Genomic DNA, 24,353 nt, shown 5'->3' with positions numbered 1-24,353 from the left:
CTTAAGTGGCCATATCTCGAGACAGGGTTGCCAGATCTTCAATGTTTTTTACTCGTTGGAAAGGTTTTTCGATTACCTAACCAACGATTGGTCAGATGATGGATCCGGACATCGTTTACATACATTTAAGTGGGATCCGGCTTCAAAAAAGTACATCAATATCACTTAAGTGGACATATCTCGAGACATGGTTGCCAGATCTTCAATGTTTTGGACTCGTTGGAAAGGTCTCTCGATTACCTAACCAACGATGGTTTGGATGATGGATCCGGACATAGTTTTCATGCATATAAGTGAGATCCGGATAAATGTGAAAACACATTTTTATATATAACTTTTGAACTACTTATCGAAACTTCAAACAATTCAATAGCGATGTATGGGACCCTTAACCAAGTTGAATGCAACCGGTTTGATCAAAATCGGTCCAGCCAGTGCTGAGAAAACTTGGCAAGAATTTTTAACACATACATACATACACACACACACACATACACACACACAGACATTTGTTCAGTTTTCGATTCTGAGTCGATAGGTATACATGAATATAGGTCTACGAGCTGTATTTCAAAAGTTCATTTTTCGAGCAGGATTATAGCCTTACCTCAGTGAGGAAGGCAAAAATGTGTAATGCCGATTCAGAGTGTACGGGCGCTACTTTGATCGACCAAAAGAAAAAAAGCAAAAAAAGGTAAACAGAAAAATCACTTTTTTCGATATGAGTTTTCAGCCAATATTGGGATGGAATCTCCAAGGATATGATAGAATTTGGCATCAGCAACACAATTCACCTGTTTTTTCAGGTATTTAACGTTTGAATTGCGGAAAATTTTAAAATCAAAAACCCAAACAATGATTTGTTATGGGCTACCATTTGACAGCTAGTGCTTTTGTTGTGGGCTCTCATTTGACAACCGTGCTAATGTCGACTGTTGTCAGTTTGCTTTGGTCGGAATAGGGTTGCCATCCCCCCGATATGGAGCCAGTTCCACTCGATAATGACATTTGAGAAGGGCGTAAGTGTTTTTAATACATTTGTATTTCGTAATTTAAATATTGCTGTATCTCGAAGCCGTTGCATCGTATCAAAAAGTGGTCAAAGACAAACTTGTAGGAAATTTGACGGGCTTTCCAAAAAAAAATACACTGAAAGAAAAAAACACTCCACTTTTATGGGATTTTTAGATTTTTATGTTTAAAAGTCAAATTTGAAGGTGATCCCACGATTTTTTTTTCGTTCAAAATTTTTGTGACAAAAAGACTCACGAAAAATGCAGGATGGAGCAACTCACCTAAATAAATACAAAAATCATTCACTGAAAATGATTTTTTCAAAAGTGCTCTAAACATCAAAATTTTCAAAATACGAACACAAGAATCGATTCCCCAGACAATTTTACATAAAAGTCTCCATATTGACCATTGTCCAAAGTTCAATCCTTGTGAAGTTACAGCGGTTTTAAAAATAAAAATGTTGAAAAAATAGGTTTTTTTGATGGTTTTTGCCAATTTCTATATGACAGACTTGAATTTTCAGTTTCGAAAATATTTTTACTGGAAAGCTCGTCCAATTTCCCATAAGTTTGTCTTTGACCACATTTCAATTGGATATATGGGCTTACAGATATAAGCTAATTACATTGCTCATAACTGAAAACATAGTACATTCAAACCCCGATGGTTTGACACCAACTGTTGTCAAACGAACGGGGTCACGTTTTAGTTTGACACCCCTTTTACACGGAGTTCACACCCACTACCAAACCTTTGTTTTGATAGTGTGCGTGAGCGCCGTGTAAAAAGTGACAGTTCGTCACTTTTTAGTTTGACTTTGACCAACCAACGGGGTACAAACTAAAAAAGTGTCAAACGAAAAAGTAACCAACCATCGGGGGTTGAGTGTATTTTTTCAGTGTAGTATAGTAACCTGGATAGTAAATTAGCTTATATCTGTAAGCCCATACATCCAATTCAAATGTGGTCAAAGACAAACTTATGGGAAATTGGACGAGCTTTCCAGTAAAAATATTTTCGAGACTGAAAAATCAAGTCTGTCATATAGAAATTTGCCAAAACCATAAAAAAACCTATTTTTTTTTCAAAAAAAGTATTTTTAAAACCGTTGTAACTTCACAAGAATTGAACTTAGGACAATGATCAATATGGAAACATTTATGTAAAATTGTCTGGGGAATCGATTCCCACTATAGGTTTTTAAAAAGTTTGACGTTTAGACCACTTTTCAAAAAAAAAAGTTGCTCCATCCTGCATTTTTCGTGAGTCTTTTTGTAACATCTTGGGCTTTTATCACAAAAAATTTGAACGAAAGAAAAACGTGGGCTCACCTTCAAATTTGACTTTCAAACTTAAAAATCAAAAAATCTCATAAAAGTGGAGTGTTTTTTTCTTTCAGTGTATTTTTTTCGGAAAGCCCGTCAAATTTCCTACAAGTTTGTCTTTGACCACTTTTGATACGATGCAACGGCTTTGAGATACAGCAATATTTAAATTACGAAATATGGATATATTAAAAACACTTATCGAGCGTAACTGGCTCCATATACACAAAAATGGCTTATATAAGCGTAGGATAGCATGTCTACAATTTTCATTGAAATCGGAGAGGATCGGGTACAACCGATTCCCTATTTGGCATGGAATTGCTCTATATACATAATAAAACCCCCTGACACATTTTTTTTTTCGAATAAGGAGTATTGGATCATCATGATTAATCATGATGTCAGTTGAATTCTAGACTTTTTGTATTAGGTCATACAAACAAATGTAAACATTGAGTGTATCCCGCTTATACTAATAAACATTTACATAAGGTGTGAAAGGGATACACTCAAACATTTGTTTATTGGACCTAATAAAAAAAGTTCAAGAATTTATGATTCAGCTGTTTTAATTTTATTGAGATTTTATAAAATGAGCACATCCTCTAATTCATCAAGCTTGGAATCATTAAAAGAAATGTAATAATTTTTTTTTGCATTCCTTAATTTCAGCAATAGGGAAATTTTAGTATCTTATTAAAATTCAGGTAAAACATCATTAAAAGCAGATTTTACATTTATTGATAATTCAAGAATATATATAATGCATTGCAAAATGGTTAATAAGCATGCTATCAATATGTATTATTTTACTATAATTTGTTCATCGTTATTTAATATCGTTGATTAATTAAAATACATTTTACAAAAATTTTAAATATAAAAAAGATATTATCTGCGTTTTCTTTCAAAGAAATGTTGATTAATGTTCTTTTAAAATCTTTTTGGAATTTTGTGGGATAAAGAAACTATCTGCATTTTGTTGAATATTCTAATGAACAATATTTTCAACAAATAATTATGAAAAGAAATTTTCAGCAAATAATTGTAGATCTGATATGAAATACTTATTTATTTGTAAACAGCTTTTGAAATGCTTTTGAAAAATCTTTTGAATCAAGGCACTCCACATTAAAGTGCCGAGTTTTGAATGAATTCACTCTAAATTAAAACAAACACTGGAAAAAGCTTATGGGTGTTCAAAACACTGATTTAGCTATTAAAATTGTAGTACCAATTCACCCCAGTTGGGGTACAAATGCTGGTATATCATTTACGCAGTGGTACGTACACGAAAACTGCACAACTAAATGAAGACGAATGATTGAAACATTGTGTATTAGTTTGGATGACAGTAGTCTTTGTTTTGAGTGTACTTATCGACCCATTTCCAGGACTGTTTCGGATCCGGTTAGTTAGGGGAAATATACCCATTTTAATCACTCTAAGTCGTTCGACCGATTCTCATCACTTTTGCCATTTTCCGCTATTAAATCAACATTGTCAGATGTATCAACAATGGAGAGTTGCTTGCTCACTTTTATTTGAGCTATTTATTACTTTGGAACAGTCAGTGTAAAAGCTGTAATTCATGATCAAAGTGCTGATAGGCCGATAATAGAAAAAGGCTGAGAAAGAGTATAGTTCCCCTACATAGTGCTATAGCTGCATGAAATGTTGTTTGTGTTGGCATTTAAAGTAAACAAATGTTTTTAATTAAAACTTTGAAACAGTGATTAAACGGTCTGATGGTGGTTGGAATCATACGAGCGGATTTTTAATCAATTGTTCGGTTACTTTTGATTCTTTAAACATAAATGTATGAATAATTTTTAATTTGCTATCCCGATAGCCAGGAACAATGAGGTTTAAATGAAAAATATGCACTCACCTTCCGGAACCGCCGCCGAAGCGATGAGAAAATGAACACACGCCGCCCCAGTGCCGTGGCCCGCCAGCGTCACACTCCGCGAATCACCCCCGAAGGCTTCGATGTTTTCCTGCAGCCAATGAAGTGCCGCAATGATGTCCATCAGACCGTAGTTGGCCGGTGCCTTCGAGAACCGGTCAATGTTGGCATTTAAAAAACCTGCAAAGAAAGGATCAAATCCATCATTAGGAGAGTTCTTTGGATTAGTCCTAAACCAAATCGTACCTAATATTCCTAGTCGATAATTGATTGTAACTACTAAAATCTGCCCGAAGCTGGCCAGTACGGAACCATCGTACGGATTACCACTGTTCCACTCGTACGATTCACCATGGACGAACACCATCACGGGATACTTTTGAGCACCGGAACCCTCCCTCGAGCCAGCTGGAAAATGAGATGAAAGTTGGGGAATGGAACGAATCGGCCGTGAATACACCATTAAACTAATGCGTCAATTTGCTACCACTGCTTCCGATGCAGCAAATCCCTTTGAAAAAGCGCTTCTTCCCCACCCTGCACGACCCTCGGGCAGATTTCTTCAGTTGGCCTGATGTTTGTCGAGTGGAAAAAAGAATCTTTTAAGCTCTGCATAATGGCTGGTGTGCTGGCCTGCAGAACGACCTAAACCTCCAACGACTGCCAAAACGAGCATGGCACGGGGTCCGGCCAGCGTCAATGTTGCCTTTCTCGAGCTCCAAAATTTATTTAGGAAGTTCTAAATCGATGCGCCGGAGTGCATTCGGCAAACCGGAATGCTACTTTCCAATCTGTTTTCGAGCACGTTTCTCCTAAGTAGTGCGCACACTACAGTACAGTGCAGGACATGAAATATGCAACAATTTTCATTTAGTAACGGTGTGCAAAATCATTACTGGCTGATTGGTGATTGATAAAAAAGAATAGCCCCTTTACTGTCATTTGACATTATGATACGCATAAATACAAGATTTATAAATATTTGTTCTAGAATACTGTTTCAAAAGATCTTATTGACACAAGAATACCATGACAAATACACTCAACCCCCAGTGGTTGGTCACTTTTTCGTTTGACGCTTTTTTAGTTTGTACCCCGTTGGTTGGTCAAAGTCAAACTAATAAGTGACGAACTGTCACTTTTTACACGGCGCTCACGCACACTATCAAAACAAACGTTCAGTAGTGTGTGTGAACTCCGTGTAAAAGGGGTGTCAAACTAAAAAGTGACTCTGTTCGTTTGACAACGGTTGGTGTCAAACCATCGGGGTTTGAGTGTCGAAACTTTAGAATAGTTCATTGTCATTCAAAATATTCGAGAATTCCGAAAAAGTCAATGAAAAAAGTTTCTTCAAATACGTCCCTTACTGCTCGGTGCACACCCAAAGAAAAGTGATGCACTTTTGTTTGCTGCATTGCACCACCACTACTGCCATATAGCCACACTGTTATTGCCTCGGAATAACGCTCGCAAACTTGGACTTGGGAACTATTTGATCAATAGCGATTTAATTCAAAGTTTTCATTCCGTCCGGTTCGACCAAGACGATGATGATGACGACGTGGCTTTCATCAGTTGGAGTTATACGATTATTGCATTAGGAAAGGAAAGGAGACAGGACTGCCCGCATGGCAAGTCAACTTTGAAAAAGGGAAAAAAACGAGTTTTTTTTTCCTGTAGTATGAAGTTTTTTAGTTTGTTGAGTGCATAACGTCCTTGGATATTGTAGCATTACATTACCTTGTAAAAGTTTATTTTAAAATAACTATAAACTAACTACTGACGACTAGGCGAGGCGTCATCACACGGATTCGTAAAATCTCTCAGTTATTACAAATTGTTAAGTGAATTGTGTGAATCGGCTTTACTGAGAAAATAATCATGTCATTGGACAATTTTTTTAACCGAGGTACTAAGATATTGATGAGCAATTCTCTACGAAATCGGTCTTTTTTCTTCAATTTTAATTTTTGTATTTTTTAAACTGACTGAAACTTTTTTAGTGGCTTCGATATGCCCAAAGAAGCCATTTTGCATCATTAGTTTGTCCATATAATTTTCCATACAAAATTGGCAGCTGTCCATACAAAAATGATGTTTGAAAATTCAAAAATCTGTATCTTCTGAAGGAATTTTTTGATCGATTTGGTGTCTTCGGCAAAGTTGTAGGTATGGATACGGACTACACTGGAAAAAAATGATACACGGTAAAAAAAATTTGGTGATTTTTTTTTAACTTTACCACTAAAACTTGATTTGCAAAAAAACACTATTTTTAATTTTTTCATTTTTGATATGTTTTAGAGGACATAAAATGCCAACTTTTCAGAAATTTCCAGGTTGTGCAAAAAATCTTTGAGCGAGTTATGAATTTTTTAATCAATACTGATTTTTTCAAAAAATCGAAATATTGGTCGCAAAAATTTTTCAACTTCATTTTTCGATGTGAAATCAAATTTGCAATCGAAAAGTATTTTAGTAAAATTTTGATAAAGTGCACCGTTTTCAAGTTAAATCCATATTTAGGTGACTTTTTTGAAAATAGTCGCAGTTTTTCATTTTTAAATTAGTGCACATGATTGCACACTTTTGGAAAAAATATTTTGAAAAGCTGAGAAAATTCTCTATATTTTGCTTCTTCGGACTTTGTTGATACGATCTTTAGTTGCTGAGATATTGCAATGCAAAGGTTTAAAAACAGGAAAATTGATGTTTTCTAAGTCTCACCCAAACAACCCACCATTTTGTAATGTCGATATCTCAGCAACTAATAGTCCGATTTTCAATGTTAATATATGAAACATTTGTGAAAGTTTTCGATCTTTTCGAAAACAATATTTTCAAAAATTTTAAATCAAGACTAACATTTCAAAAGGGCCAAACATTCAATATTACGCCCTTTTAAAATGTTAGTCTTGGTTTAAAATTTTTGAAAATATTGTTTTTGAAAAGATCGGAAAATTTCACAAATGTTTCATATATTAACATTGAAAATCGGACTATTAGTTGCTGACAAATCGACATTTAAAAATGGTGTGCTGTTTGGGTGAGACCTAGAAAACATCAATTTTCCTGTTTTTAAACCTTTGCATTGCAATATCTCAGCAACTAAAGATCGTATCAACAAAGTCCGAAGAAGCAAAATATAGAGAATTTTCTCAGCTTTTCAAAAATATTTTTTCCAAAAGTGTGCAATCATGTGCACTAATTTAAAAAAATGAAAAACTGCGACTATTTTCAAAAAAGTCACCTAAATATGGATTTAACTTGAAAACGGTGCACTTTATCAAAATTTTACTAAAATACTTTTCGATTGCAAATTTGATTTCACATCGAAAAATGAAGTTGAAAAATTTTTGCGACCAATATTTCGATTTTTTGAAAAAATCAGTATTGATTAAAAAATTCATAACTCGCTCAAAGATTTTTTGCACAACCTGGAAATTTCTGAAAAGTTGGCATTTTATGTCCTCTAAAACATATCAAAAAATAAAAAAAATTAAAAATAGTGTTTTTTTGCAAATCAAGTTTTAGTGATAAAAAGTTAAATAAAAAAATCCCCAAATTTTTTTTTACTGTGTATCATTTTTTTCAGTGTAGTCCGTATCCATACCTACAACTTTGCCGAAGACACCAAATCGATCAAAAAATTCCTTCAAAAGATACAGATTTTTGAATTTTCATACATCATTTTTGTATGGACAGCTGCCAATTTTGTATGGAAAATTATATGGACAAACTAATGATGCAAAATGGCTTCTTTGGGCATACCGAAGCCACCAAAAAAGTTTCAGTCGGATAAAAAAATACAAAAAAAAATCGAATGACCGAAATCCTAGAGAACTGCTCTGATGGAAGCAAAAAAAAATTCAAATAAACATATAAGCTCTCGACTCCATGAGTAGGAGTATAAAAATCAATATATTGGCTAAGTAGTTTACCATACTCACTGAAGCTATGCGGGTATGTTCCGGGGTTAAAAACAGTCGACCTCTTGCTTGTTACGGCGCACAGTGGTCGGAAACGCAAATTTAGCAGGAATAATTTATTTCCGCTTCAGGGATGCATTTTCGAGCTTCGGTGTCTAAGAAGCATTTGTTAAAAATGAAATTCTACATCTTTTGGTCAAAACGATATTAGGTGGCCCAACAATTTCTAATATTTTCAAAAACTATCTTCGCTTCTAGATGAGATAGAGGTATACTTTCTTCGACAGTATTGTAGTACTAGCCATTTCAAACAACTTTGTCGAAGACACCAAATCTGTATCTCTTAATCTGATCATTCTACAGCATTTTATATGAAAAGCAGTAGGGTGGCCCATCAAAAAAGTGTTTTTATTGCGTATCTTTTTTGTATTATTTTTGGCAATTTTGGTGTCTTCGGGACATATTTAGAGCATAAAAATACGCGTCTTTTGAAATGTCAACGAAGTCGCTAGGTCATTTTGGTAAAAAGTTACAGCGTTTTTAAAGTTTTTAATAGGCCTTTTTCAAATGTTTGTATCTTTTCGAGGGGGACACAAAAAAATACGCTCCGCGGTGCATCTGAAAGCTCAAAACTTCTTCTTTAATATGAATACAACATCTCAAAAGGGTTTTTCTTAAACCCAAGTTACAGCGATTTAAAAATGGTCATTTTATGAGATTTTGTACCATGCTCTATGAGAAAATTTACATGAATATCGCATTAATCAGTATCAAAACTGCTCTTAGTGAGCTCAAATGCAGGTAAAATTGGTTTGTGGACAAACGTGGTCGAACCTGGTTTTTATAGCAACTAGGGTGGTCTTAGATGACCTAGGGTGGTTCATATTCGTTCACTCTTATAAGATATGATTTTTTTTGAATTCGCATAGAAAGAAAAATAAAAAAAAACATGTAAACAAAATTCAAATACATAACTTGTTTTAAATAGTGAAGCAGCTGAGGATATGATATCTGATTAGGGTGGCTCAAATAAATTAGAAAATAAAAAGATTAAAGATTTTATTCGTTAGAAAATGTATTTTAACATATTATTATTCCTCTACGTTTTGGTACATCGTTTTTTATTTGTATTTTTTTAATAGGATAAAACTTTCCATGCATTTTCTTTGACAAAAGGAGTCATTTTGTATAATTTGTATGCCAATACGCGGATCCTTTTCCAATTTATATCTTTTTACCTAAAAATGCAAACAATGATAACGGTGCATTTAATCAAACAAATTTAGTGCCAAGTTTTACAACAAAACCTGAACACTAGCCTAAAAGATGTTTCCTAACAATTAAAACAAATTTTCATAAATAAAATAAGAGTTTTGGGAAATCAACTTTAATATCAATTTCTGAAGTGTGCATTTTTCCCTGAAACTATTTTAAGGGTTCAAATCATAACCTGGGTGCTGAAAAGACAGAATGCGTAACGTGATTTTCGAAAGCTCCCCACTGCTCCCCACTAATACAACAGCACTGCTGTACAGCACAGCTGTAAACATAAACAAAGTAGAAGGCTATGTTCAAGCTCAAGCGTGACATATTTTTTGCTGGCTGAAGTGAATTTTTTGAAACTTTTTGGATCTGTTGATGTTGATGTTTTCGATGAAAAAATAAGTGCATCCCACTTTTTTCTTCTAAACGATGGGCGGCCAAAAGAGCCCTTTTTTGTTTTCCACGTGATGGAAAATTGTGTCAAAAGTGGGTGGAATTTCATGAATCAGAAGAGCAACCGAATGGAAGTTCCGAGATTATGTATCTTTGATGTGCAGTGATAATATCGGAGTAAGATTATCCAATATTATTAGGCAGGTACCATTCATAATTATTGATAATTCGTCGCTAACATTTCAACAAGCGTCATAAACATAGGTTTTGCGTGAGACATAGCAATTTTGAAATGTTAGCAACGAATCATGCCAATCTCGATTTCAACCCTCTTCTTAAGATGTTTTGACTTCGAATACCTTAATAGCTCGACGCCATTGACTTTTTATATTCCTGACAAAATAAATTATATGATCGATCACAATACTTGCCACTTCTTGGTATTATTTTGCGAACAGTAAATTGGTTCCGCTTTGACAGTTCTAAATTGAGGCCGCTTTGCGGACAACTATTCTGCACCCAGATCATAACCTACAACTTTTTCAAGATGCTAAATCGATGAGAAAATGTATCATGTTTACGAATATTCACATTCCCATTTTGTATGGGCAAAATTGTATGAAGCAAATGGCACCCTTTAACACAGTAAATGCATGGAAAGTTTTATTCTATTAAAAAAAATACAAATTAAAGACGGGTTACCAAAACGTAGAGGAATAATAATATGTTAAAATACATTTTCTAACGAATAAAATCTTTAATCTTTAATGTTTTTATTTTCTAATTTATTTGAGCCACCCTAATCAGATATCATATCCTCAGGTGCTTTACTATTTAAAACAAGTTATGTATTTGAATTTTGTTTAAATATTTTTTTTTATTTTTCTTTCTATGCAAATTCAAAAAAAAAATCATATCTTATAAGAGTGAACGAATATGAACCACCCTAGGTCATCTAAGACCACCCTAGTTGCCATAAAAACCAGGTTCGACCACGTTTGTCCACAAACCAATTTTACCTGCATTTGAGCTCACTAAGAGCAGTTTTGATACTGATTAATGCGATATTCATGAAAATTTTCTTATAGAGCATGGTACAAAATCTCATAAAATGACCATTTTTAAATCGCTGTAACTTGGGTTTAAGAAAAACCCTTTTGAGATGTTATATTCATATTAAAGAAGAAGTTTTGAGCTTTCAGATGCACCGCGGAGCGTATTTTTTTGTGTCCCCCTCGAAAAGATACAAACATTTGAAAAAGGCCTATTAAAAACTTTAAAAACGCTGTAACTTTTTACCAAAATGACCTAGCGACTTCGTTGACATTTCAAAAGACGCGTATTTTTATGCTCTAAATATGTCCCGAAGACACCAAAATTGCCAAAAATAATACAAAAAAGATACGCAATAAAAACACTTTTTTGATGGGCCACCCTACTGCTTTTCATATAAAATGCTGTAGAATGATCAGATTAAGAGATACAGATTTGGTGTCTTCGACAAAGTTGTTTGAAATGGCTAGTACTACAATACTGTCGAAGAAAGTATACCTCTATCTCATCTAGAAGCGAAGATAGTTTTTGAAAATATTAGAAATTGTTGGGCCACCCTAATATCGTTTTGACCAAAAGATGTAGAATTTCATTTTTAACAAATGCTTCTTAGACACCGAAGCTCGAAAATGCATCCCTGAAGCGGAAATAAATTATTCCTGCTAAATTTGCGTTTCCGACCACTGTGCGGCGGTAGATTCACAGATCTGAACTCTAGGGAGACCCAGGACATCCAAACACATCCCAACACCCCAGCGAAGTAGTCTACCATACTCACTGAAGCTATGCGGCTATGTTTCGGGGTCAAAAACCGTCGACCTCTTGCTTGTTACGGCGGTAGACCCACCGGTCTTAACTCTAAGCAGTTCTTGGATGACCCAGATCATCCCAATAAGTTGTTACAACAATGCACTGTAGCCTACCAGACTCACTACAGTAGTCTGGGTAGGATCCGTAGTCAAAATCTTGGAGTTTCGACTTGTTTCTTTGGTAAATCTCTTACTCAAAATTTCCGGAAGTTTCGGATGAACTAGAACATCCCAGATGTTCCAAAACTAGGCTTACATGTTTCAATAACATAACTGAATAATATGCAATTGATAGGGGAGTTTGGGGTAATATGGACAGTGGGGGTAGTTTGGACATCCCTTTAAAAATCACATTTTTTTCGGATATAAAGTGAAAACGGCAATTTAAGGATTAGTACTAGTAATGGCCAAGGAGTATGGACATACCAAAAAAGTTGGAATAGGTTAAGTAGTTTTGGTGTAATATGCCGGTTGGCACTGCCTTAAGTTCTAATTTTTGAGGGTTGGGAAATAAGGATTTACAGGGATTATATGGCAAAAAAGCGAACAATGTTTGTTTAAGGGGGTTGGCTGGACGTTGCCTGAGATATGTACGTATAAATATTGTGCATTTTATCCATTTTTATCATTAAAAATTGCATTTTTGATAGAACATGCTATGGGGGTAATTTGGACATGGCTTGAGGGGTAATTTGGACATAACTTCAAGTCTATCTGTCAGGTACAAAAATGTAACTTTCATGGTTGGTTGAGTTTTTAAAGAGATTCAGATAAATTTAGATGGATTTTAAATGTCAAAACATCCAAAATGGAATGTGAGCAATGAGATTTTTCACAAAACCCATATTTTTTAATTTGGATAAATTTATTTCAATATTCGAATTGATGAAAAATTGATTACTGCACATTTGGCGTTCAACTTAACTCTAATTTATTTAACATTTCTAATTTCTTTATGCTGGTTTTTAATAATATTTAAATTTTAAGGGTTACGGAATGTAAAATAAAAAAAATAGTTTCAGGTTTTTAAGTTCTATGTAAAGATTGGTTTGGAAAAATCTAAACGATACCTTAATCACTAAAAACTATACTTGTGCCTAATCCAGAATCAATGTTTAAATCATTTCACAATGAATGATTAAATTAATGTATACTACACTGAACTATTTGTAATCTTCCTATTGAATTATATTTCTATCACAAAATCATTATTTAAACCTTTGATGAAATATTGTGCGAAAAAACACTTTAAAATATAAAGCAATTACAAAACCATGTTGGAGGATATAAAACATGCTCAAAAATATCAAATGTTATTCTTATTCTTCAATATGTGCCCAAAAAAGGTGTCCATATAACCCCACAAGGCATGTCTAAATTACCCCATAGGGGTGTTGTTCATGCATGGCAGTGCGTGGCCGAATAGTTACGCTGCCCGCTTTGTAAGCGGATGATTCTGGGTTCGATTCCCATCTGCTGCAACCTTCCATCGGATGAGGAAGTAAAATGTCGGTCCCGGCCTTGGTTGTTAGACCGTTAAGTCATTCCAGGTGTAGGAGTCGTCTCCATGCCATAAGTACAAACAACACACCAAACCAAGCCTACTCCGGTGGAATCGCTGGCGGCGGTTGGACTCGCAATCCAAAGGTCGTCAGTTCAAACACTGGGGTGGAAGGTTCCTTGGAGTAAAAAGAGGTTTGGGTGCTCTCCCCATTCAAGCCTTCGGACTCCTAGGTTCGAGCAGAAACTTGCAATAGAGACCACAAAAGATCCGGGGGTCGTTAATGTGGATGGTTTGATTGATTTTTTTTTGGGTGTTCATATTACCCCCACACAAAAATGTTAATTTTTGCGATAAAAATGAATTTTTCATCAAAATTTATCGAAATAAATGACATTTTTCCTTAAAATATGGTCTCTATTATCGTCTGGTGTCATCCACATTCCTTTAAAATATCCATACAGCCCGTGGCAGAGCAGGGGTGGTCTTAATTACTCCACACTTACCTACATTTTGAAAATTCTTCGAAAAATTACGAATTCCCAAACATTCGTAATTTAAGTCATATTCTCGATTTAAGTCGAGGATATTCTTTTTTAAAGTCATGGCTTAAAAAAAGATGCGTAAATCGAGGATCGTTTACAAAAAGGTGACATAAAAAAAGAATACGGTGTACTGTGTGGTACAATCATACAATTCATGCCTGTGAAAGACGATTACGTCAAATTTGGACCGCTCTTATATGGATTGTACCAGGTCAACTGTGTTCTGACTGTGTTTCAAGTTTTCTATAAATGGGACTTTTCTTAGATATTCAAAATCTCCCTTTTGTATGCATATCAGAAAAAAGTTTCTTTACTCATAAGTTTGAATTTGCTGTTGAATTTGTTTGTTTGCGCCTAATTGATACGAGAAGTAGGAGGCAGCTTCTTGGATGCGTATTCATCATTTCAATGTTTATTTCATGCCTACAATTGCCGCATTTTTCGACAAAAAAAAACAAAAGCCAGATCTTTGTCCGTTGCAATTTCCATGATACATTATCTTTGCAAGTTCTATAGAAGTACCCTTAAGCTAGCTGAGCAATTCGGTATAATAAATGTTCACCAAGCAGGCATGTAAGACCTTAAACAGAACGATAAACTTTCAAGTCTAAGCTCCACTTTCGCCAGACCATTCCGAACAATGAAGGTAAGGCACAACACGGGTTTCCATTTGGCAGAGAATACCACCCTCAAAATCATTATTGTTATGGAGCTTCTAGCACCACTCTGTGGAAGCATTTTCCCATTTTCTAATAACAATGGAAAACGTTGCTACATAATTTAGGGATGTGAAGCCCCAGCAACGCATACCAACCCTAGCTCGAGGAAACCTTGCCACCTACACAACCGATAATCGTTTAGCATTGGCGTTCCGTTAGGGGTGAAATATTCATAACGCATTTCGATACAAATTGCCAGTTCCGTTCGATGCGAATTTGCCTCACATCAATGCGCCGCGGAGAAAAATAACCTCAATCCTTTTAGTTCCACCCTCCCCCCCCCTCACCCCTGGCCCGAATTCTCTCAAACTTTCACGTGGCATCACGTGGCAAGGCTAGGTTCCATGTGGCGTTGCCATTCCGGAGCCAGTGATATCGAGGAATAACAAAAAATAAAAGAAAAAGTGAACAAACAAAACTCAGAAAGTCAAAACTTAACTTTCGACATAAAATATCGAATCGTACAGCTGGCCGTAAAAATGAAAATTGGCCATGCCATTCTCACCCCCGCTGGAGAAAAGGTTTGGAGCACGTGGGGTCCTGGAGGGGTTCGAAACAAAAATTCATCTAGTACAGTGCTCATAAATTTCAATTTCGCACTTTCGGAGCGGTCTCTCGCTGCTGCTCGGGGTGAGATGAAAAAAGGCTCAAAAGCAATCACCAGAGGGTTTGAAAATATGTTGTTGTCCATATACAAAGCTCAACTGTGAAAAAAAAATCTCCGGTGAGCTGAAATGATTGGCCCAATCATACACGATGGTGAACGTACGAGTTTCTATAGTATTATGCCTATACAAAACACATCAGTTTTTCCTCAGCTAATAATTGTGTTTGAAAATTGATTCTGGTTATAATCTGTTGATATTTTCCAATCAATGTTTATACAATGCGTTATTGTGATTGCTCTTGATACAGTATCAATCAATCAAGCAAATCAATTGAAGCAATCAAGCATAACTCATCATTGCACACATTCAAGAACTCTTCAAAAAAAATCAATTAAAATATACATCATGATAGTAGTAGATCAATTCATTAGTCTTCTCTTTTCTATCACTGCACTGAATTGACATGACCGCATGATGTTTTCAAATCGTTCAATGTCAATAATTTCACAGTCGCGAAAAGCGATTTACAAAGTACGCATACCATTTGATTGTTACTTTGACAAATAAACAATGACTTACAAAAACTAACTTAATCCACCTATGTGGTTGGTGCCTTCCTCACTTCTTATAAAAAAATAATAGCCTCAACCAAGGTTTTTGGAACGGAACCAACTGAAATTAAAATATCCGGCTTCAAAAAGTACATGTTTATCACTTAAGGTGATATTATTTCAGACAGGGTTGCCAGTTCTGTAATGTTTGGACACGTTTGGAAGGTCTTCTGATGTACTACTCAACTATATGTCTCACTTAAGTGATCAAAACTTGAGACAGGGTTGCCAGATTATCAAAATTCTAGTCTTGCCTATCTCTTGCCTATCTAACATGACCTAATATGAACGATTTTTCAGTTATCTAACATCAGGATATATGCGTAAACACATTTTTAAACAAAACTTGTTTTATCCTAAATCAAGTTGAATGTGTCTGGTGTTACCAAAATCGGTTTAGCAGTGTTGAGAAATCTGATTTACATTATTATTATTATTATTGATACATGCACACATACTCACAGACGGTCAAAAATTTTTTTTTCCCGAGAAGTTGTTACGTCAAAGTTTCAAAACAGAGGTTGCTATCATAGCAACCTCCAGAACGCTGAACTGAAACTGGGGAAAACAACTTCCCTTCGGAAATATCCAAAATTAGTACCTGTGATTTGCCACCAGGTGCGAAAGTGGCGTGGCGGTAGCGTCACCAGCCCCAACAGGGGAGTGGCATATCTATGTATATTTAGTCTATGGTTTCAGTTAGTTTCAAAAGCCTGTTGAGTCTCATCAATCAACTCTGAGATGAGAATGACAACTGTCATGCAGCTACAGTAGAATTTCTGCCAGAGTAGTAGGTAACCCAAGTAACATTTTTAAACCAACTAGCCACCACCAAGTTTTATTAAGGGTTTATTGTAGCATCTTGATTGCCTTATAGTTTTATTTGGGCATTCACCGCAACCAACAAGCAAGAGCTAATTAATAGGTTCTAACAGGGTTTTATGCCTCGGACATAAAACCGGGTAGAAATAAAAGCCGACTGGCTTTCAATAAGTTTTATGAAAGTTTTAATAAAGGCTTGAAAACCAGATGGCAATGCCATGCCAAACGGTTTTATCGCATGCTTTGTTAAAACCTAGGGTGTTGTAGCTGTCAAGTGCCTATAGGCATGTAAAAAGCTCACTTAAAACCATAAGCTCCTTAAAGAGCATTTATCGCGGCCAAATAGCAGTGCATAAAAATGGCGCTAAACGCGTGCTCTGACTGAATATGATTGATCGCCATCTTGATTGAAAAAATAGAAAACTGAAAAATTTGATTTAAATTTGATGAAAACACACATTTTTGCTGAATTTCTGGTATGATTTATATAGCGATAGATGTTTAAAAATATTTTGAACATTTTTTTCAAAGAATTGCAATAAAATATTTTTTAACATTAAACACTATGATTACAAAATATTGATTTTTGATGAAGCGAGTTGAATTTTTTGGCTCTATCTCCCCTACATTTATCAATAAAATTTCAACCGCAGCTGAATTTGAGCCATCAATTGCGAGAAATAAGCTTTCAAATTATTTGGATTACCTCTAATATCTATTATTTATCATCGCCATTTTTGACAACCATCTCCATAATTTCATTTGGCAAGACGAAGACTTATTTTTGCCAAAATAAAACCTATTTGGCATAAGACGTTTGAAGACGTATGAAATGTAATTTTTCCATAACTCCTGACTAGGTTTTAACAATGGTTTTATCAAGGCTTTGAGGATGTTGTTAGGATTCAGTTGTAAAGCCTTGAACTCCTATGTAGGTTTTATAAATAGGCCGTAACAACCTTTTGCGGAGGTCCTTTTGGGGTTTAAGTGGGGTTTATCAAGGCTCTGGGGAGTTTGTTACGACTAAGAGGTTTTAATGTTGATTTTGGCTGATAGGTTTTATAGCGGTTGTGACAGCTTTGATAAATCTAATCTAATCTAATCTAACACAAACGCAGCCAGTCCGATGAAAGCATGCTGGAAAGTCTTGTGATTAGATTACGCCCCAAGCACTTTTCTTGTCATTATTAATAATTGCAGTACATCCGAGAACACCCGAAAATGTATTGCAAAAATTAAAGCGGCCAGCCCTACTACGTTGTGTTTACCGCAGAGAGGATTCTGAGAATGGATCACATTTCACAGAATCTACAGGGGAGGAAGGATGCGTGGACATACCGTACCAAACGCTCCTGTTTACAGTTTCATATGTGTTTTGTATGATGAGTTAAGTGTAAAATATAGTGTGGTTATATAATCAATTAAATATAATAATGCAATATAATGATCATTTAATAAAATCCCTTCACCTATATATAATAACCAAGCACCCAAGCACACAAACAGCGGCACAAAAGAAATGAAAATGAGCATGCAAAAACAAGACAGCGCGTCCCCGTGGTCAGCGCACTAATCGCGGTTGTGACAGCTTTGATAAAGCCTAAAATGTTACTTGGGAACTACGCTGTAAACAGAGAAAAATATCGCTAGATTTTCGGCTGTCAAATTTTTTCGCTAATTACTGGCAAAAACAGTAATTAGCGAAAAAATACAAGCAGAACTAAGTTGCTGAGTTTGATTTTGCTCAGCCGCTGGTTCGGTGCAATTTTTCGCAAATATCAGAAAAACCAAACCAGGAAAATCCTTCTGCTGATTTGGCGATTGATCCTCTTTCCGTGTAGTAAGGTCAGATACCCATGATAGCGCTATTTTCTCCAGATGACCCCAAACCACTGTGCAGTAGAGTAACAAGAAAAAAAAAATATTTTTTTGAAAATGTTAAGATATACTCGTGGCTCAATTCTTTTAGTAAAGGTAAGTAACTGAGCCAATTTTGAGCCAAATAGTTGAAGAAAATTCGCAAAATTGCATGGGGAAATGCTTTTTTCAAATTCCACAAAAAAGTGGCGTTAAATGTGTCGGATCATTGTCAAGTGTGCGATTCTCATATAAAATTTCACGACAAACAATTTTGTCCAAGACCGCAAAACGATCCGAGTTAACCCTGACGAGTAATTAGCGGTTTAAAAAAGACGTTTTTGCATGTTTTTTTACTGACTTCAACGATCTGTAGCGACTGCTAAACCTTAACCAATTTGGCTCAAAATTGACTCATAAAGTTATTCTTGCTGAGGAATTGAGTCAGGAGTTATCCCTGAGGTCGATTTTTTATTGTTGACCAGTTGACACGATAATTTTGGTTACAGCGTAAAATCATTCCTGGCATATTAACTTAATGTCCCGAATGCTGGCAATGTGTATCTTATTCATCGAACTCAAGTCCAAATATGAAAAGTACACCCATTAAGCATTGCTGTCTATCGCGTGTTCTAGAAAATGTTACCAAGAAGGAGAGAATAATTTCGAAATCGCCTTGATTACTTCGTGCCTTTCCTGTTGTGGCCATTTCGTGCCTCCTTATCTTGGAACCGTATTCGACGTCGCTTTTGAAACATTAGCGTGAGCTATCAGTCGAGTTATTTTTTTCTCCAAGCTGAACGTGATTACCAAAAGCACATAAGAAAATAATGTAGCGTGATATCGCCGGGGATGGATTTTTATCCATAATGTGCTGTGAACAGGAACGAACTTTTTTAAATTTCCGCAATGGTTCCATAAACTTTAATCAACCGTGTTGTAGCCGGCAACCAGCCCTTAGGCCATCACGCGGGTCGTTCATACTGTGGAGCGCAGATAATCCGAACCCCAAATTGAATATCATTCAGCCGTGCACACAAATGTGTAATTTACAAAACTCCGGTCCCGCCGTTTCCAGGCAGCCCAAGCCCTTATCTAGCCTTTCGGCCCCACCCAGAGGGCTAAAATGCGGTGCCACCTTGCTTTTTTGCCAAGCTGCCGGGCAACGCCACTCCCACCCAGCTGAAGATATAATCCGAATTCATTTTTATTACATCGTAGCGAAAATAAATTATTTCATTACGGCGATTTCATTTTTAGCCTACTTTCGGTTGGCGGAGCTCGTTGTGGGGCGCGGAGTGTTGCGTTGCGTTGCTGAAGCCAGTGGTGTGAAATCAGCAGCCTAGAAACTGACTACTTTTCAAATGAAGTTCAACAAAACTTATAATATTTCAATGATGTTGTATTCTCTTTTACTATTCAAATACATAGGAGTGGGAAACAACATCATCAATAATGATTCTAATATGCTTTTGAAATTTAGTTTTAATTTAGTTTAGAACTTGGACAATACAAATTTTTATGTTTTGCTTGATAAGAAGAAAAAAGTTTGCATTTGTTTAAATTTTTAAATTTTTTCTCATAGAATCTAAATTTTATTGTGCAGTAGGATGCCCAGAATATGAGACTTTTTTTTCAAAACCTCGCGCCACAAGCTGAATAATGTTTCTTGGCCTCTTTTAGGACTCTGGGACAAATATGAGAAAAAAGGGTCAACATTTATCCATTGATACTCGAAGGTGAATTTTGTATGGGAAAAATCGGAAAAATATCATGAAAAACCTAACTACCTAACGGCCTGCTACTTCCATCCAAATATTCCCAAAAGTGTGATTCTCATTGGAAATGTAATGCTCTACAACTTTATAGAACATACCAAAGCTGTGTACCTCGATCATTAAAAGTTATTTGCGATTTAAAAATGTCATTTTTGTATGAAACACATGTTTTCACCAACTACAGGCTTTTCAATTGATACGGTTGGTTGCGCTACACTCACACCTTTGAATCATTCATTCATGAATTCATAGCGTTACAATAAACCATAATTGTGATAATTAATTTACAACTGAAGATGTGTGTTTGATAGAGTCAACCATCAAGAAATCACTCAGATCGTGTTTTCGCATTTTGACTTTAAAATAGGTTTCTTCAAGCCACTCAACGAAGTGCACAAACAGCTAAAAAATAATTGTTGATTGCCATGTGACCCCACCGAATGCAAGTTTGGCAAACGTTTTGATGGAGACGCGTGATATTTCAGAAAACTATAGTGTGATGTGATACGGAGAATGGTTTAGTTTGCTTTATTGTATTAATAACTAGTTATGATATTAATTTTATTCTGGGAAAATTATATGATACTTTGTAATTTGAAGGTAAAAATTGGTTGCCACGATATCTTAGCAATGTATTTGGAGTGAAGACTCGTCAAGTGAATTCCGTGTGTAAGACATATGGATTTTATTTTATTTAACACCAAAATTATTTATTTTTTTTTCAAAAACTAAATTTCATAGTTTGTCTTTGTAATGCATATGATATTTATTTTGAGATGGTTTAATCAGTTCTGTGATATTGTGGCACCGATTAGTGACTCGTGTTTCTAAAAAAACAATGTGTTGCATGAATTATTTTACGCAAATCTAAGAGGGGTCGCGGTACCTTATTCTGATTCGTTTGAGTTGGAAGATTCAATCATAGACTAAATATATATAGATACGCCACTCCACCGTCGGGGCTGGCGACACTACCGCCACGCCAAAATTACACCTGGTGGCAATTCGCAGGTACTAGTTTTGGGTGTTTCCCTTAGGGAATGTTCGAGAAAAGTTTTCCTCCAAGTTTCAGTTCAACTTGTTCGGTTGCATCATAGCAACTGATGCTTTTTAAACTAATTGTTTTCTGTCAAAAAAGCGAAACTGCAGAACGATTATTTTCATCTTCTTATAAAATCTTCCGGCTTTGCGCTTCTCAGTCCACCCAAAATCCCATGAACGAAAACGATTCCTTTTGTGGTGCCCATTGAAAGGCGTAGAGATGTGTCAACAAGTAAGTAGAATGCAGTTAAAAAAATGGGTATTGTAAATGTTGTTTTTTCACAGCTCCACGGTTGCGATCTAAATGCCCTGATACGACTTGCCAACCACTCCGCCTTAGCAAACGAATCCTGCCTATGTAGCTACATCGAGGAACGACTGTAGCCAACCAGATCCCGAATAATCGAAAGACCGCAATCCGTCGCCGAGCTCCCGTGGTCTAGTGGTACGGGTTTCGCTTTGTAAGCGGAAGGTCGATGGCTTGAAACCCATCTGGCGAGGCAAAAGGGGTAGGTGGCGGTCGAGAGGGGATTTCGGCTGCTGCGGGAATTGATTTGTCAAGTCCCAAGCCTCCCCAAAACCCATCACATCCAATCTCTCGGACGATCTGTTGGCGACTGAGTCTGAGCGTTGAAGAACTCTGCAGCAATACACAGAGAAGAGCTTCAAATGCTACTTTCGACTCGGTCACATGCTCTCAGGCAAAATTCGAGCTGAAGATTGGGCTATATGATCGGTAACGATCTCTAGATGGGTCAAAAATAAACGAGATTTCCCCTCAATCTCGCTCATCTCCACGTCTTCGGATCGGTCTCTCGTGCTCGTGTGGCATGGCATTGAGTGATTGGTTTGGGGAATGAGAGGGGGCAACTGCTCGAATAATTCGTCAAAAACTGTCTCGCTCAAACAATAGCGCTACGGAAGACGATTGTTCGGCAGGCTGTGTATAGCAGCAAAACAGAAAACCTGAGAACAGATCATACTACAATAGATACGCAAGTGTCGCAGTGGTCCGTGTCTGTTCAAAGTAAAAAAAAAAAAAAAAAAAAATCCGTCGGAATCCAACTCCTGATTGCGTACAACAACAAACCGGAAACGGTAACCTGGTGTGATTGCCAGCTGATCTTTCCACTTCGCAAATTAAAATAAACGAGCAGAAGTCAGCGGCAACGACCTGGGTGGTGACCACAGTTTTCATCCAGCAAAGCCTTACCAGGCCTAGTGCCTCACGAATCTGCGACAAGGACCAGCAGAAAAATAACATGCTGGATAACGCCAAGATCGTTGACATGATTAAAATGATGTAGTTATACAAAATGATTCTATGTTTATAATTTAAAATAAAATGTTGATAATGAAAATCTGGCTAGTCTTTATTAAAAATATTGAAGATCTTGGGCCCCGAACTTTTAGTCCATGTCCAAGATGTTATCCTTGATGCTAGTTCCTATTATCCTCCTACAGCTTGGTTCCTTGTACTTTCAGGACAATTTTGATTTTCGGATGACCAACCGGCTGGCCGTTCCTAGCGAGGCTCCTAGCAAAACACATACGAAAAAATAAATTAGCACTGGCTTACAAAACCTTTTTTTGGCGAAGATTTACCGATGTCGGTTTAACGATACGTATTTCACGGGGAAAAATTGAGGGAAATAGTCAATTTAAACTTCTTTCCCCTGGCGGAAAAACTGAGCAGAAGTAAATAAACTGGTGACATAGTTACACTTAATAATGTCAAAGCGAAAACCAACGGAAAAGTTTCCAGAGTACTACGATTTTGTTTAGCAAATTAGTACCTGTAATCTGACTGTGGTGGCGCGCAGAGCGCTAAAGGGGTGTCGCCAACTGGGTATATGGAGCAACTTCCAAGTGGGACATCTACTTGATTAATAATCTATGATTCAATCTACATCACACCCAGTAATCTACCCTCGAAGTACCCATCTAAAATCTTTTTGAAATAATTTTCAAATAAAAATGTAACAATTACAATTGTTTGAAGGGAGATACAAATTGAATTAATTTTGTATTAGTACCAATTTTAAACGCAAATTCAATCAACAAAACAAAAAAAAAAGGTTTAATTCACTTCTGTAGAACAAGATTGTTGCAATAACGTCCTCCTAAAATAAATAATATTTTAAAATATTGTAGATGCATATATCGACGTCGTCGTGCTATCTTGTCGCACCCGCCATTTCAACGTTCCGAGAAAAACGCATTTTAATGTTTGACTTTGAATAAACACAAACGAAAGCACGCAATGTAAACAATAACAAACCCCTTTTTGTTTGGCTGACCATTATGTGCATTGTCCCGAAGTTTGGATGAAGTTGGTTGCTGAAGTCCCGAGTTATAATTACAAATGTTTACGGTAGTCTAACTTGTACGTGCGCCAAACGCGTTCTGGCCTAAAATCCCTTTGGCCAGTTGTCACACTTACATCATTTTTCAGGGAGTGACAAGATATCACGACAAGATCGAAACTTCTTTCATATGTAAAGTGACAAAAATGCAGGGAGTTTTTTCGGGAGATTTCGTTGAATATCTGAGGATTGAAATCGAATTTTGGGGATCTGTGAAGGTCAAAAGTTTTGGCATTGTGAGCTGCACAAAATGACGTTCTTTACTCAATTTGGCCCAAAATGCACGTACGACAAGTAAGCACGACGGCGATGATATGGAAACAAACAAAACATGACAAACATATTTTTTTAGGAAACTTAACATAGTATTTTTTCTGAACAATAAGATTAGTTTTATTTTTATTTTAAGCATTTATGAATATATTTTGACACAATTTCAGCATTGTAACAAAATTTTGCTGTGTTGAATGAATCGATTATAGCCATTGTTTAAATTTGAAACGTTACGATTATTTTTGAAACTAGAATTCTAGAAAAACAATGTAATTGGGTCTAGAATTGGGTCAATGTCAAAGTGTAAACAAAGAGTCAATCCTGCTAGATTCTAATCTAAACATCATCTAACTTGAGTAGGTTGGACTCCTTGTTTACCCTTCGACATTGGTTTATTTACATTGTTTTGCATAAATTGGCCTGTTTCATAATAAAACCTGCAATTTAATAGAACAGTATGAAATTGTTGTGAAAGAAAACTATCAAAGATATTAGAAAATGTCCTCAAAAAAGTTATTAAATCTCTTGAAA

At 36.0% G+C, this 24,353-nt stretch overlaps 1 protein-coding gene across 1 annotated transcript in view; it reads right to left on the bottom strand.

Annotated features, from left to right (window-relative positions):
- Nucleotides 1-24,353, bottom strand: part of LOC6038977 (neuroligin-4, Y-linked) — a 72,078-nt gene that overhangs the window by 34,286 nt on the left and 13,439 nt on the right. Inside the window, 2 exon segments of the mRNA XM_038262746.1 lie at nt 4,237-4,434; nt 4,501-4,662. Of these exon segments, the coding sequence (XP_038118674.1) occupies nt 4,237-4,434; nt 4,501-4,662 (360 nt within the window).

This window comes from Culex quinquefasciatus, chromosome 3 (genome assembly GCF_015732765.1).
Source record: "Culex quinquefasciatus strain JHB chromosome 3, VPISU_Cqui_1.0_pri_paternal, whole genome shotgun sequence".
Classification (NCBI taxonomy): domain Eukaryota; kingdom Metazoa; phylum Arthropoda; class Insecta; order Diptera; family Culicidae; genus Culex; species Culex quinquefasciatus.
This window is presented reverse-complemented; position numbering and strand designations above follow the sequence as displayed.